Source organism: Dacryopinax primogenitus, assembly GCF_000292625.1.
Source record: "Dacryopinax primogenitus strain DJM-731 SS1 chromosome Unknown DACRYscaffold_8, whole genome shotgun sequence".
In the NCBI taxonomy this organism is placed as follows: Eukaryota; Fungi; Basidiomycota; class Dacrymycetes; order Dacrymycetales; family Dacrymycetaceae; genus Dacryopinax; species Dacryopinax primogenitus.
This window is the reverse complement of record NW_024467205.1, coordinates 690,745-705,081: the sequence shown is the minus strand read 5'-3', so window position 1 is coordinate 705,081 and position 14,337 is coordinate 690,745. Positions and strand designations below refer to the sequence as shown.

At 53.0% G+C, this 14,337-nt stretch overlaps 5 protein-coding genes across 5 annotated transcripts; 1 reads left to right on the top strand and 4 right to left on the bottom strand.

Annotated features, from left to right (window-relative positions):
* Positions 1–837: 837 nt before the first annotated feature.
* Positions 838–2,015, bottom strand: DACRYDRAFT_21982 (uncharacterized protein). The gene is made up of 5 exons (XM_040772626.1): positions 1,870–2,015; positions 1,709–1,807; positions 1,258–1,653; positions 1,124–1,207; positions 838–1,068 (listed from the first exon to the last, which is right to left on the bottom strand). Exons 1-3 carry the CDS (start codon positions 1,982–1,984, stop codon positions 1,316–1,318), a joined length of 552 nt encoding a protein of 183 aa, XP_040629175.1. The 5' UTR covers positions 1,985–2,015; the 3' UTR covers positions 838–1,068; positions 1,124–1,207; positions 1,258–1,315.
* An 89-nt stretch (positions 2,016–2,104) lies between these two features.
* On the bottom strand, positions 2,105–5,978 carry DACRYDRAFT_66345 (SAICAR synthase-like protein). The gene is made up of 3 exons (XM_040775812.1): positions 3,828–5,978; positions 3,699–3,778; positions 2,105–3,649 (listed from the first exon to the last, which is right to left on the bottom strand). Exons 1-3 carry the CDS (start codon positions 5,733–5,735, stop codon positions 2,323–2,325), a joined length of 3,315 nt encoding a protein of 1,104 aa, XP_040629174.1. The 5' UTR covers positions 5,736–5,978; the 3' UTR covers positions 2,105–2,322.
* A 521-nt stretch (positions 5,979–6,499) lies between these two features.
* DACRYDRAFT_94650 (uncharacterized protein) lies at positions 6,500–11,121 on the bottom strand (the record flags this gene model as incomplete). Its single annotated transcript, XM_040777236.1, has 12 exons — positions 6,500–6,570; positions 6,714–6,870; positions 6,927–7,228; positions 7,277–7,697; positions 7,747–7,940; positions 7,993–8,375; positions 8,423–8,845; positions 8,894–9,078; positions 9,132–9,807; positions 9,857–10,438; positions 10,487–10,882; positions 10,934–11,121. 12 exons carry the CDS (start codon positions 11,119–11,121, stop codon positions 6,500–6,502), a joined length of 3,978 nt encoding a protein of 1,325 aa, XP_040629173.1.
* A 162-nt stretch (positions 11,122–11,283) lies between these two features.
* Positions 11,284–12,413, top strand: DACRYDRAFT_66340 (translocation protein). The gene is made up of 3 exons (XM_040775811.1): positions 11,284–11,557; positions 11,611–12,092; positions 12,143–12,413. Exons 1-3 carry the CDS (start codon positions 11,425–11,427, stop codon positions 12,389–12,391), a joined length of 864 nt encoding a protein of 287 aa, XP_040629172.1. The 5' UTR covers positions 11,284–11,424; the 3' UTR covers positions 12,392–12,413.
* Positions 12,414–12,460: 47 nt separating this feature from the next.
* Positions 12,461–13,787, bottom strand: DACRYDRAFT_99940 (uncharacterized protein; the record flags this gene model as incomplete). The annotated part of the gene is made up of 4 exons (XM_040777641.1): positions 13,676–13,787; positions 13,061–13,618; positions 12,687–13,011; positions 12,461–12,634 (listed from the first exon to the last, which is right to left on the bottom strand). Exons 1-4 carry the CDS (start codon positions 13,711–13,713, stop codon positions 12,461–12,463), a joined length of 1,095 nt encoding a protein of 364 aa, XP_040629171.1. The 5' UTR covers positions 13,714–13,787.
* Positions 13,788–14,337: the final 550 nt, after the last annotated feature.

Here is a 14,337-nt window from a genome sequence, read left to right as displayed (position 1 = left end):
TGACCCGGGGGCAGTTCGGCGGAGGATGATCTTATGCAACACAAAGGTTGAGCTTTGTTTGGTAAGGAATGAGAAGATGAACGTACAAATAGCTTCGTGGACGTGGTTACGATACTGTTCTACCTTGGCCACGTCTTGTATGGTGATTGGATCAGTAAGGACGGGTACAACGCCACGCGGATGGCGATAAGCACAGGCAGTCCATTAACTGTCCGTCTGCTGGCTGTGCGGGGTGAATCCGAGGCCGTGGATCTGTTTGTTCCATGTACGAAGTGTGCAAGACTGCCTGCCGAGATATCTCGGATGGTGGAAGAAGCGGAAAGAGCAAGAAGGCGCAGCTATGTACCACTCCGCCTGATCCCAGCTCGACGGGCGTCATATCACGTGATACTTTGATTCTACCCGCCAGGAATACGAGTAAAGCATACTTAATGCATAGGATCGTCGGGCGAGGACGCGGGTGATTGGGAATTGACAGCATCGACGTCGAAGTGGTTGTCAGAACCAAAGTTGGCATGAATATGAGAGGAAAAGTGCAGCGAAGAAGACCCCTGTTCGCTTGTCACCAATGACTCTGCGTCACGTGGTTTCATTCTGGGTCATTTATGCAATACCGGTCGCTTCAGAAGGTAGCTGGTAGATGTTCCGTTGCGGACCCATTGCAGATGTGATGAGAGTGTGAACGTCAATGCATATGGTCAGGGGAGTGGTTACAGTCATTGTCTACGAGTACGATGCATGAGTACAGTTATTAGTGTGTATATGTGGGGGGAAATAATGGAAGCACGGTGGAAGGCTATAGAGGTGGTCAAAAGTATTTGCGCTAACACCCTATTATCAGAGCGCAGAGACTTTTGACCACTACTGCACATATGGAGGTGCCTTGCAATAGTAAAATTAACCCAGGCGGAAAGCATCGCATCGGTAGGGATTAAGACCAAGGATGAGACATAGCCGGACTTTCTTCTGAGCCAGTGTGCCCGGCCGGGAGCAATGGTAAAAGCGCAGCCAGGCGTTGACTGTTGCGTTACTCGCCCTCTGAAGATGCCGAAAGTTCCGAATCCGCGGCTGTTGTATGAATGGAGTCAGCTTCGGGGAAGATGCGAAACAGATAAGGACGTACTATGTCGGCATAGGGGACATGAGTGTTGTAGGGCACCTTCGCATACAAGTCAACCAGTCTCGTCCCACATTGACGGTTCCAAGCCTGAGGAAACCAGATTACTGAATGTACAACTGATATACTTACATGCATACCTTTGCACTGATACTTTCAACGCGCCACACCCCTTCGCACTGCACTGGCAACTCGGTATCAAGTTTCTCGTCTGTCGCGGTGCCCCTCTCTTCGACCCCTGCGATTCTTGCTTGAATGGCCGTCTGCTTCGATGTTCGTCAGTCTTTCCTCTATCCTGATCAATCTCCCCTCTATGCCAGTTAATCTTGCCTCCATGCCGGCGAAACTCTGGTCCAAATTCTGCTGCACATCGGTGAACATCTGCTGCATGTTGGCCTGCAAGTTGTCCATTCTTTCGTGTACGCCAGCTAGCCCATCGTGTAGGCTCTGCTGTAGAGCTTGTTGCATTTGGCCAGGGTGTTGCATCAACTGTCCCATGCCTGCTTCTTGTTCAGGGTGAATGTCAGCGGCGGCATCTGTTTGTATCATCAGTCGTGCATGAACGTAATCACGAACAGTGTCAGGGCACACAGTAAGTATTGCACATCTCAGTACGCATTCGTTCTTTCCACATTATCGCACTAGTTAGATGCTGCTGTGTGGCAAGTGGAACCCCTCGCGGCACTTTGTCTAGTGTAGTCAAAAAGAAAAAGTCAACCCGTGACGGAAAAGAATGGATAGAACTAACATACCGCGACGCTCCAGGACAAACTCGATATACTCGTCGGCAGTGCGTAGATCGTCTAGCGTGAGAGGATTGTTGAGCGCAGGAATCTCGCCATAGCGGTGGAGGAGAAGGGGAGGCATGTGTCCACAAGGTGCTTAGATGAGAAAGTGAGATAACGCGGATGGTGGCGGAAAGGGCAAGAAGGGCGAAGGGCAAAACCCCGATCTGATCCTGGCACGACGCGTCAAACCAGGTGATGATTTGATTCCGTATAGTATGCACACAAGTAGGGTATATGGAACGCGATGTGTTAGTCTAGGAGTGATTGTGTATTGTAAGGATGTGCGGAGATGAAAGGTGATAGGAAAATAGAGCGAAGGAGCGTGTGGGTTGATGTATGTCTGGGTTTTGTACACGTCTTGTACTTCAGAAGTGAAAGAGGAAGAAAAAAAACAGCCAGTCCGAGGAACATAGAAGGCTACTCGACCTTGTCTTTCCCGTTGAGCGGCGGAAGCGGTTTCTCTGTCATGTTCGCAATTTGGGCGGCCGAGGGTGGACTGGCGCTCATCCCAGGCTGATTTAATCCACTGCTCGCAGCAGCAACAACACCATGGTCGACGAGGGCAATAGGACGTTTTTCGCTCATTCCCGGGTCTTCGCCGTCCTCCAAGATCGACCGTTTCTTGTGCTTGTCCACTGGCAGGAAGCTCTCACCTCCCCCGCCACCTCGTGTGACGGCATTCATGAACCGCCAAAACCGTTCGCCGTACTCAACTGCCGGGACAGGGGAGATCTTGTGCCTATCCGCGCTCAGGCCCTTCCAAAAATTCTCCACTTGCTTAAACGGCGTGTACGGCGTGAGGATGTCGATCACACCAAGGTAGTAGATCGTTGGGAGAGGCTGGTTGTATTCGTCCGTCGCTCGGTACCCACCCTCATCCTGGTAGAAGATGAAGTTCTGGCGGTCCCATAGGTTCTCCTCGGCGAGATTCGTCTGTGATTCTACAGGCTTGACCTCGGACTGCCGAATTGCCCGACGCATCGCTCCTGCAGTGAACGCGCCAACGTCCCTGTGACCCTTCATCTGCGAGGGCTTCCGCCGCATTGGCCCGTCGTGAGGCTGGACGACATGGAGTGTATTCCGTCGCAGGTTATCCCTGTTCCCACGTTGCATGTTGTGTATACCGACGAGGAGCGAGTAGTCCATCACATTGGCTCTTCTAAGGAATTCAGTGTCCCTCCGAATCTGCTCGATGAACAGCGCGCGTTTTTCAGGGCCAAACTCGAGTTGTTTGTGGTTGTTTATCCAATTGAGATCCTTCTGCACCGCCCGCGGATTCTGTCGGATCTTCTCCTCGCTCAGTGAACGCCCCACCGTGCTGCCCTTCAGGTCGTACGTCTCGTGGATATCACGATGTGGCGGGAAGAGGTTGTTCATAATCACGAAGTGAATCTTCCTTCCTCTAGGCAGCTTGACACGATGCAGGCCATAGAAACGCGACAGCAGGGTATGCGGGTTCGCCTTGATGTGCTCATGGTAGTCTTTCAGGATGGACCGGAGATACTTGTGCTCCGAATGATGGATCGTCTTGATGATGAATCGATAGTCGGATGAGAAGTAGAAGAACGAGCCAGACTTGCCCGGCGAGCCGAGCTCGGTCAAGATGTACTTTGCCGTCAGGGAGAGAAGGTAGTCCGCCGGGTCGAGATGGAAACACTCTTCCCGGAGCTCGCGGAACACCCATGGTGCATAGTCTTTGAATTTGAAATCATATTTGGCCGATGGAGTGAGTTCGTTCCCAACGCTGGTGCAGGTCAGCAAAAGATATATGCACGCAGTAGTAACCGACATACATATCAAACGAATACTTGTGCTTAGCCAGATAATCGTCGTCAGTCAAGGGCCGCTTGACCTTTGCCTGGCATCTGGACACCTAAAAGCTTTGTCAGTGGTGTCTACATCGTTCAGAAGCCATCACTCACGCCAATCCTGATCCCAGTCAACATATTGTACATAAGGATATAATTCGGGTGTTTCTCCCCAATAAGGTTGCCCATGAGCGCAGTCTCCTTTTCCTTGTCCTGGCTCTCCTTCCCCAGCGCGCCGAGTCCTTGCCGGGTAGCAGTCCGCCTCAACCCCGTAGCGCCCGCTTGTGGGGTAACGGCTTCCGCATGATCCACTTCGGCCTGAGCAAGTCGCTCCCTCTCCGCCTCCTCAGCCTCATGCGCCGCCTTAGCCCGCTTGCTCTGCCTCTCCCGCTCGATCCTGTCGCGCATCTTGAGGATGTCGCTGTCCAGCTCTCCGTCTCCTTCCTGAGGTTCGCCTTCTACGCCCGTGCCAGCACTGGGAGCTTGAGGCGTGGGAGGAGAGCCAGGCGGATGCCCGCCAGCCGATAAATGCCCATTATGCGCGGCTATGAGCGCTCTGGTCGGCCGACTCCCAGTCGTATTCCTCCTTGCTGGCATGCGGGACGAGCCCGCTTGGCCGTGCGGGTGGAGTGGCGGGTGGGAGTAGGAGTGTGGATGCGGCTGTCGCGCAGATTCGGGGGAAAGGAAGGAGCTATCTGGGGCGGAGCTTGAGCTGACCGGTACGGAGCTTTGGGTGAACATCACTCCCGCTGCACCTGGAGTAAGCCCTAGATCCGGGGGAGTGCCCGTTGGAGAGTCCTCCAGCGGCTCGTCGTTTCTCAGTATTCTGGGATACGGGGCTGATGCGCTTGATGGAAGGCGTGGCAGCTGCTGGACGCCACCGGGGGTACTGCCCGATTTGGGCGTCGGGGAAGGAAGAAGAATCCCGTCGCCGGTGCGAGGGGCAAAGTAGTCCGCTTGTTGCGATTGGGAGGGATCGGAAGCCGCACGCTCTGGAGATCGGCGACCACGGGCTGTGCGTGGGGTGACGGGGGAAGGCGGGAAGTATTTCGGCGTTGGCTGCCGTCCTGGACCTGGCAATTGCGGTAGGGGGTGAGATGCTGTAAACGATTGACCGGGAAGCGGGGTCGCTAGCGTGCTCTCTGTTGTTGGAGAAGAAGACGTTCCTACGTGGCTAGGCGCACTCAGAGGGGGCATGTCGCCCGTTCCATCCGAGGCGGAGAGCGCTTCCTCTTCATCGAGCTCGAGCACGTCTTCCAGGTCGGGCCCGTCGTTGGCTGCGCGCTCAGAGGCCGGCGGGGAAGGCGGAGCGCCCATGGGCGCGGGAGGCAGGTCTTTCGTCCTTCGCGCGAGTTGGAGATGAGCGAGCATGGGGGGGGAGGCTGATGTTGATGCCAGCGGTGCGGTGGGTGGGGTGGTATTGTCACCGCTACCGTGCCGTGCAGGGGAGAGTGAAACCTTCCTCCTCAAAGGATCTACCTGAACTTCCATCTGCCTCTCGCCAGGAGCGGCAGCGGCGCTCATCGCCAATGCAGAGCTGTCGTGATGGGGGTGGGCGACATGATCCACTGCCCGATGAACGGTGTCGCGGACTTCGTGTGCCAGCTTCGGGAGAAAGTGCTCGTGCGACGGCTCAGGGAAGGGCGGTCGCATGTCTACTCGATGAGGTGTGACGCGAACGATGTGCGGTGGTGGACTGTGGGAGGAAACAAGTTGTTCAGAAAGAAGGTGATAAGGGTTCACGGTTGGCTCTCTCTGCCTTCCCATCTGCTTTTCCAGTTCCAGTTCCCTCTGCCTTACAGCTCTGCTCTCCCATGCCAACTCAGAACCTTCCACGCTGTCATCGGGTACAAGAGAACCCTTCCCCAGCCTCGGGGAGGGTGTGGTGGCAGCCCGCTGTGGGCCTGCTTTGGCGGGCGTGGCAGGGGAGGGAAGCGAGGCTGTGCGCGGCCATTTACCTTCTGTCACAGGAGGAAGAGGTGAGGACGTTCGGGGCGGGGCTGTCTGAGTGAGTGTCGCCATTGGATGACGGTGAGATGGATGATTGGGGAGTTATAATTGATCAGGATATTCGCCTTGCTAGCAAGCTTGACGGTCGTCGGTGATGAGCCAATGACAGCGCTTTGATCTTCAATGAGTGTGATACTCCAAATGCCGTTTCTCCCTAGTGGTTGACCAGATAGTCACTACACCTCTAGCAGACGAAGACCAGTAAGAAGTTGAAATAAAGCACAGTAATACTAGTAGAGTGAGGTGGTCGACAGTAATGCTGTCCTCACCGTCGTCGTCGTCGTCGTTGTCGTCGCTGCTCACTGTCGAATCGCCGTTCCTTAACGGCTTCTGCTTCCGTTTACTTTCCACGCGCTCACCACGGGATCAAACTCCCCGGTGTCTCGCACAGCCGAATCCGAATCCGGCACCGCAGACGATATCAATTTTATTTTAAATTCGGTTACGTCTCCAGCGACGTTTGCTTTTCCTTTTCCGTCATTCGTAGAATTTGGGCCAGGCCTCGTTGCTTGGGTGACAAGTTTACACTTTTTACAGAACAATGCTCTAGACTCCGAAGCAGATCTTTGTGTCAGTTTGTGGCTATCTTGATGAACCGGCCCGCTTTGTCACAGTCATCAGCCTCGACCGATTCTCCGAAGGATCCGACGCAAACTCACTCTTACGAGACAATCATCTATTCACTACAATATGATGCATTGTACGTAGTGACTCGGATGCTAGGAATGGCCTGTACTTTACTCTCCTTATTATCCACGACAAAGTCATCAACAACATCATGCGCCACTTGCTGATGCGCGAGATAACCACGGATTGACGGAAACCAAAGATTCATTAGCTGGGTGTTCTACAATGCTAGAAATACAACAGATCCACCACAAACAACATCGACTGAGATCAGTTCCACCCATCCGAATCTCGCCTTTTCTGTCGCGCTTTACAGCCCTAATCAGTATTCATGGCCCCTCTCTGGCAGAATGAATCTCGTACCTCGTTTTACTGCCCTCTTCTTGACCTTCTCCGCGTGATGTCCGACCTGCTCCTGGAACTGGTGGTCCTCTTCGCCCTTTGCCTTGAAGTCCAGCAGGATCTGCTCGAACTCTTTGAGCTCCGTATCAGGCTTGGTCGCTTGTTTGTTGCTCCGGGCCTACAGCACAACGGCGTCAGCAACCTATCGTGCTTGAGCAGTTAAACGGAGCGCACCTTGGACAATATCTCGTTAAAGCGCTTGAATACCGTCTCCTCATGTAACTTGTCTTGATAGAACGGTAGCCCTTCGATAAGTTTCTTCATACTTCTCTCCGACTTGAACGGCAGCATCGACATGCAGAAGGCGATATCTCGCCACTGCCGCTCGTCCTTTGCAAGCCGGAATCTCTGGCATAGTTTCTCCACGATGTTCTCTGCTTGCTTCTCTTTCTCGATGAAGCTGAAAATATACTTCATCGTCCGCTGGAACGTCTCCTCGTCGACAGCGTGTTCACCCGTGGAGAGGTGGCTGATCACTGTCACTGATGTCAGAGGAATCTTTATAGTCCACAAAAGCTACTCACCGTCGGGCAGGTTATTATACACAGCGTTATCCTTAGAGGCAAGCTCGCTGAAGAACAGCTTGGCAAGATCTGCAATCCTCGTTTCCTCATCTTCCAAGCACTTCGCCATTTCGCCGAGCTGGCCTTTAACCTTGATCATCCCGTTCAAGATCAAATGAGTCAGAACCATCAGTGTGTTCTTCTTCACAGTCAGGTCCTGATCAGCCAAGCCATCGTATAGGCGATTGCTATTCTCGTCAATCATATTGCTGAAGGAGATGGCAACATCCCCGAGAGCGATCACGATGTTGCTTCTCATCGTTGGGTCACGGGACGTCTCCATGATTTTGAAGAGCAACAGCAGGTTGTCCTCGCAGTATAATGAGCTAACGCACATGAACTTGCTCAGGGCGATGGTTGCAGCTCGTCGCAAGTAAACATTCTGCCGGAGAAATAAGGCAGCGACTAGGACTGTGAAAGGAATCACCAACCTTGTACACGCGAGGTGTGCCGCATATCTCTTTCAACATTGGGCCGTACAACGCGAGAAGCGACGCCGGGCCGTATAGCAACTCCCGTTCACGAACACCGCTGACAATGTCACCAATGTCGTCCTCAGCATTTCCAGCGACTTGCTCCAGTTCTTCGCCCTCTTTCGCCGACCCCTTCGTTTTGGCCTTTTTGTCTACGCCTTTATCAGAACATGCTGCGTGTTGAATATCCGTTTGGGCACTTACCCTTGGCTGCTTCATCTTTCCGTCGCTTCAGCTCACGCTCAACAAGCTCAAGGTAAACAATATGCTTGATCGCCACATGCCCGACCACAAAGACGAGTTGACTCAACGCGAAGGCATCGCCAATATCATTGCTGGTTGTTGAACCAGGGGTGTTCATTGCAATCGAAGTGGCCGTCACTTCGTTGTCGTCAAGTAGATTGAAACCAGGTGTGGGCGGTACACCGGGCTGTGTGGGCACCTCCTTTTGCGGTCTGGGGCTGCGATCTTCTGGGAGGGGGGCAAAGGCTTTTCGTGTCAAGCTCTTCACCATCTCTTGACAAAGAGTGTCTGGCTGCTCTCCCAGCAGATAGATGGTGTTTATGGCTTGCTCCGCCATCCCAAACCTTCAAACATGTCAGGATGTGTGATCAAACTCAAGGGTCAAACTCACCATGCTGCTGACGCGCAAGGCCACTCGATCGCCTCCTCCAGCTTCCGGAAGATAGCATTATCCATAGGTAAGCGCATCGTCTTGTCCACGAGAGACCCTTTGACCTTCTTGGCGCTGCCGCTGACGCGCTGTAGTGCAATGCAAGAGAATCGTGCGAGGTTAAGATCTGCTTTGCCGAACGATCCCAGTCCGATCCTGAGGAGGGTTTCGACCCTCTCCGTGACAACTTCTCGCTTTGCCACAGCCAACATCCCAAGAATCATAATCGCCCCTCGTCGTTGTTGGCGTGGAATTTCACGTTCCGTGCCATACACGTCCCAAAGCTTTTGAACGATGTCCATTTGGATCTGACCGTCGTCCATCATCGTCCGCAAAAGTTCTTCCAGTGATGTCAGTTCGGCCAAGGTGGCAGAGTAAGTCAACCTGCACGAGGGTCAGCAAGTGTTACACAGGTTGTGCAGTGGTACGTACTCGATGAGATTCTTCGCAATTCTGTTGACAACGTGCTTGGAATCCTGATCAGGAGGGGCATCGAAGTATAGGTTTCGGTAAACCTCAAGGAGGCGTGCACGAATGCCCTTAAGCTCTTTCCCATCTTCACTGACAACATTATTATCTTTCGTCCAGATCAAATGTACCATCTTCTTGATACCGATCTAAGATGAAGGCTGGATCAGCATCGAATACCAAAATATACGTTATGACGGACCTGAGCAGAGACGAACTCGTACTCGTGCGCAACCCTGAAGAACTCCATCGCTTCCAAAACCTCCGCCTTGTTGGTTGACACAAGAAGAGTACTCAGGAGATCCATCGAATGTTCGATAATCCGGATGAAGCGCAGGGCATCGGCATAGTAACGCTTGGTGAGGCGGAGCTTGATCATCATGCTACCATCCATGGCTGCCAGAGCCTGTTCTTCAGAGACAGCAGCGAGATTGAGAGGCTCCGACTGGCGGGGAGCTCGGGCCTTAGACTTCTTCGATCTTTTCGGCTTCTTAGGAGTAGGCTCGACCTCGTCCATTTCCCTCTCTTCATCGTCCTCTCCGGCGTCTTCCTCGACTTCGTTCTCATCCGCATCATCGTCTTCTCGCTCTCCTTCTGCCTTGTCCTCCTCGACCTCATCCTCACCAACGTCCCGCTGACCTTCTAAAACACCCATCTTCTTCTCCAGGGCATCAAGCTCATCCTTGACTTTCTTGTACCTGTCTTCCCATGCGGCAAGGTTGAGAGGCCCTCCGTGCAATAGGCCGAATGGGTGTGTAAGGATAAGCCGTGTGATGAGGGCAATAGCATATCGTCGTACACTGCTGGATTTATCTTCCAAAGCAGCGATAGTGAGTTCTGTAATCTGTTGCCGTTGCTTTGGGAACTTTGTCGGTAGACTGCGCATAACTCAGCACCGATTCAAAGAAGAGATCGAATGAGACCCACTCGCATAACTTTGTCAGGGTTGTGATGACCTTGGCCCGTACCCAACTGTTCAGATCCATAAATCGCTCATTGAGAAGCTCGAACAGTTTCTCGATCTGTTTTTCGCGCGCGTCCTGCTCGCCTTCCTCGGATAATGATAACTCCTTTATCAGCGTCCCGAGGATCTCGATGATCGACATGCGCATGGGGTAAGATTCGCTGTCGAGGTGAGTCAGCAGAAGCGAGATCTGCTTCAGAACGATCCGTGGCAGTAACTCGGTGATGCGAGTAAGGAAACGGCCAAAGCTGCGGGGACCTTTCGTATCTTGGGCGCTGAAGCTCTTTGCCGCGATTTCCCGTAGGATCTCTTCGGAAAGTTGAGCGTGATCGAAGTCTTTTGCCAAGACCGCGAGCACTTCCGCCATCGGCTCGGATAGATGCTCGAAGTATTGTAGGTTTTGCATGATGCTTGTCTGCGCACTGAAGCCCTGCGCGTGTTGCTTAACCGCCAAGCATATGACTTTGTAGACGGCCAGGCGAATATCTTGATTTTTCATGTAGGTCTCACTTTGTGCGATTTGGTATGCAGGGCGTGTGAAACAACTGTTCAACGCTTAATTGCGATCACTCGTGTTAGTGAAGTCGACTCACTTGACAAACGCGTCCCGCTCGGCGCTGGTGCTCCACAACCTGTGTGTCCTCAGCTTCAGTGTCTTCGCCATCAACGTCAATGTCGGTGCAATCTGAGTGTCCCAACTCCACTCTCCGCGCTTCTTGCCATCCGCCTTCTTCTTCGCCGCACCCCGACCCTTTGGTTTCGCCAGGCTCGCTGCATCCCCTGGTGCCGTAGCTGCAGCCCGTTCTGCCACAGTCACGAACCACTGAAGTAAAAACGCAAACCGTTCTAACGTAGGCTTGAATGGAAGGAATGATGAGGGATCTTCACCTTCAATGACGTGGGAGAGTTGGTCGATTGTTGATTGCAGGCCGGAAGAGATAGAATCCAAGAGTTTTGAAAGCTGCGCGCCGTTCAAGTGCTCCGAATGTCTGTGAATACTTCAGTCCATGCATGATACAAAACATTCCAAGAATACTTACTTCAAAAAGCTCCTCAACGAATCCCACGTCTCCTCATCTCCTACATTCTCGATGTTTTCTGCGACGGCCTCCACTGCCTTCTCCAACGCCCTGCCCACATTCCCATCGGAAGGGTCGACCTCGTTCGGAATGACATAAGGATCATTCTGCAGCGCATGTATCTCGTCCTGCAGGTTGAATTCGTGCATATTATCGCAGCAGCTGTACAAGTTGAGGTGGTCGACGTGAGCGAGCTCAATGTCGAGGAGCACGACGCGACGCGTTCCTTTGAGAGGCACGTGAGTAGAACACAGCCACTTGATAATTAAATGCATCACAGCAGAGAGACGTGTCAAGGGTTCGCACAGTACAGCAATTGCAAGGGGTGAAACTACATTCACAAAACTTGTAATAATCTGGCGCTCGAGGCAGCACAGAAGCGCACACAGACCTTGACTTCTTACTGTCATACTTCTGCACGGGCACCGTGTTGACTGGAACGAGAACTCAGAATGGCGCCCTTTGCTGCCAACCAAGCGACTGCATCACCAGAGCACAAGGCGGTTGCCAATTGGTTGCGATCCAAGTCGGGTCAGAAGACACGCGTGGGTGTCCTTGATGGACAAAGAAAAGACTATTTCAAAGGTATTGTCCAATGTCGTAACGATGCCTACTCTTATCTGACCGCATCGTTCTAGGATCAGCTGCTATCAAAGCGCTCTTGTCGCCTGCATATGGCAAGCTGAAGAAAGCGCCGAAGGTGACCTCCGAAGCAGAAGCGACACAGCTGATGAATCAGTTGAACGCGAAAGGCTTTTTCCTACGCGTGCAACGCGGTGACAAGGTCACATCGACGAAGAAAGCACCACGAACGTTACAAATCATCCGACAGCAGGCTTTCCTTCCACCAGACTACTACGTGTGGTTGATGGATGGGTCACAACTGACGACGTACCTCGGAGGGTTGGTGATGGTCGCCGTCATCTTTGCGGGTGTGATGTACCCATTATGGCCGTTGAGCATGCGCATTGGAGCATACTATCTATCGATGGGCATGCTCGGCCTACTGGGGCTGTTCTTCGCCATGACGATTGTGCGCTTAATCCTCTATGTGATTACGTGGCTTGTTCTACCACCTGGTCTCTGGATCTTTCCACAACTCTTTGCAGATGTTGGATTCGTACGCTGTTTCTGTTTTCTGTCCCGATCACGTCCTGAAGCTGTTAACAGTTTGAGTCTTTTGTGCCTTTGTACGAGTGGGACTACCCCAAGAAAAAGAAGAGCAAGAAGAGCAAGAAGGCGCTCAAGGACGGCGCACCGCCCGGAGCAGAGAAGAGAAGGGCTTCCGCGCCGCCGACCCCAGCATCAGGCACGAAGCGTATGCCAAGTGTGCTACCCGGCATGGGCCCGCCTCCCACTCCTTCCTTCGGGGGAACTCAGCAAGCCTTCATTGAAGAAATACCAGATGCTGACGCATGACGATAGCAGCATTACATTTATGCTACTGTACAGGGTTGTGTTGCCGGGGTGTAATGCATGCTCGTTATCTCATTTCCTCGCATCCTTACCAGGCGTGGGGCTCGAGGATGAATTACTTTGTGCTCGTTGTACGCGTTCGAGGCCCGTAATCGCCTGATTGTGCGCCTCTCCCCATCGTATCTGGTCCGCCAGTCTATGGGCGGATGTGAAGAGCACCTCGGCAGATCGTAAGTCCCCATGCACCTGTCACAATGCGATCAGTTCTGTACGCATGCCGTTTGCGGAGAGAGTGCACCTCCATCAGTGTCGCCTGGTTTGTCTGTACCACCACACCGGTCCTCCTGCACCCATCCGGGTCCTCCGCGTTGTTCAAACCCATCTTGCTCGCCTCTTTCAGTGCCTCGATTGCCATATGTCCCCATTGCAGCGCCTGCTTCAGCTCAGCCGTATTTGGCGCCGCACGGTGGGCGAACAGCTCGGAGAGGTTGTTGAATAGAACAGCCGCTTGGCAGAGAGAGGTGGGTGTTGCCTGTTGTGATGAAGTTGAGAAGAACGAATTTTTCGGTGATACTTGAAGAGGCATTTCTCCAAGGGCTTGGAGGTAAAGAGGGACAGCATATCTTCTCGTCTGTCAGCATGAGGACAGAACGAACATGGTTATGCACGTACTCGGCATGTCCTTGCCTGGCATAAATCGACCCCAGCCTCTCTAGTAGACTCGCAGTTTCCGCCTTGCCGACCCATTTTGGCAGCGCAAGGTCCTCATCGTCTGCATTCTCTTTCTCCTTCTCCTTACCTTTCTCCTCAATTCCGGCTCTAAGCACCTCCTCTACTGCCCAGACGGCCCATTCCTCTTCAATCACGGCATCGCCTACAGCAGCGGCTAGATCTGACATCTTGCTCGCCATGGCCACCCTGCGCGCTCGCATCTCCGGATCTGTCTTCGCTGGCTCCTCGAGATCCTGCCATCCGGTGTGCATCACCTGGAGCGCCTCTGAGAATTCTTTGTTGCCTTCAAGTCTTGTTGCAAGAGCAATCGCGAGACCTGAGAGCTTCTTCGGCCATGAACTGCCGAGTTCCGATGCGTCCAGCTTGCGTGCGGCCTCCCACGCTTGTCGGTACCATCGGGCTGCAGATTTTGGCCTGTCGTGCTCTGCCTTTATTGCTCTTCTGAGCTCTGGCCTGATACTTTTGGGATATGTCGTGGCAGCGCTGTAGAAGTCATAGCTATCCAGGGTTTATGTCAATCAATCTGACTCTCGGAGCTTTCGATGATGAACGTACAGTGCATAGGCTGTCGCAGCAGTAGCAATGACCACCATCGTTGTGAACACCGTTGAGACCCGATATCCTGTTGAGCCAGGCGGGTAAGGCTTTACACCGCTAGCGTATTGTCGTCGAACCACAGGAGCCTTAACCGCGAGTCGTGGTACTACAAACTTGGTGGACGATGCCCACGTCCGAGCTTGGATCCGGGCAACATGTGCGCAACGCTGCATTTCAGCTATATTCTCCTTATTTCCTTGAGTTCAATGAGCAAGTCCTGCTTGTCGGAATAGATGATCACTGAGAAGCACACGAATGTGGCGCAGAAATTATAAGCGCGCACCATATATGTCCACGTCGTGAATGATCCCTGAAGGGCTGGGAGGAATTGCCGCGCTGAGCCGCGTGGGGCCGCGTCAGGGTCCGAGTTGGGCGGAAGTCAAGTGTTGACATCAATAAGCCGCTGATTATTTGAGTGGAAAGTAATAATATAGTCCAATGTTCCAATGCAGACAGGGACTCCAGATGTGTGGGCAAATTGTTGATTATTACATTGGAAAGTAACAAGATATTTTGATGTCATTACAAAAAGGGCAAGGACCCCCGCACCGAGGGGTGCCGCGCTGTTCAGGAGTTCACTGTGCAGAGATCCCCATTCTAAGTGGGTGAAACGCCGCGCA

Bases quoted from the DNA above. Each gene is read 5' to 3' on its own strand.
- DACRYDRAFT_21982 (XM_040772626.1), bottom strand. From the start codon at position 1,984: ATGCCTCCCCTTCTCCTCCACCGCTATGGCGAGATTCCTGCGCTCAAC. The intron at 1,808-1,869 runs GTATGTTAGTTC...TGACTACACTAG, and splicing joins GTTTGTCCTGGAGCGTCGCG to ACAAAGTGCCGCGAGGGGTT. The intron at 1,654-1,708 runs GTGTGCCCTGAC...TGATACAAACAG, and splicing joins TGAGATGTGCAATACTTACT to ATGCCGCCGCTGACATTCAC.
- DACRYDRAFT_66345 (XM_040775812.1), bottom strand. From the start codon at position 5,735: ATGGCGACACTCACTCAGACAGCCCCGCCCCGAACGTCCTCACCTCTT. The intron at 3,779-3,827 runs GTGAGTGATGGC...CAAAGCTTTTAG, and splicing joins TGACTGGGATCAGGATTGGC to GTGTCCAGATGCCAGGCAAA. The intron at 3,650-3,698 runs GTATGTCGGTTA...GACCTGCACCAG, and splicing joins CACAAGTATTCGTTTGATAT to CGTTGGGAACGAACTCACTC.
- DACRYDRAFT_66340 (XM_040775811.1), top strand. From the start codon at position 11,425: ATGGCGCCCTTTGCTGCCAACCAAGCGACTGCATCACCAGAGCACAAG. The intron at 11,558-11,610 runs GTATTGTCCAAT...GCATCGTTCTAG, and splicing joins AAGAAAAGACTATTTCAAAG to GATCAGCTGCTATCAAAGCG. The intron at 12,093-12,142 runs GTACGCTGTTTC...AGCTGTTAACAG, and splicing joins TCTTTGCAGATGTTGGATTC to TTTGAGTCTTTTGTGCCTTT.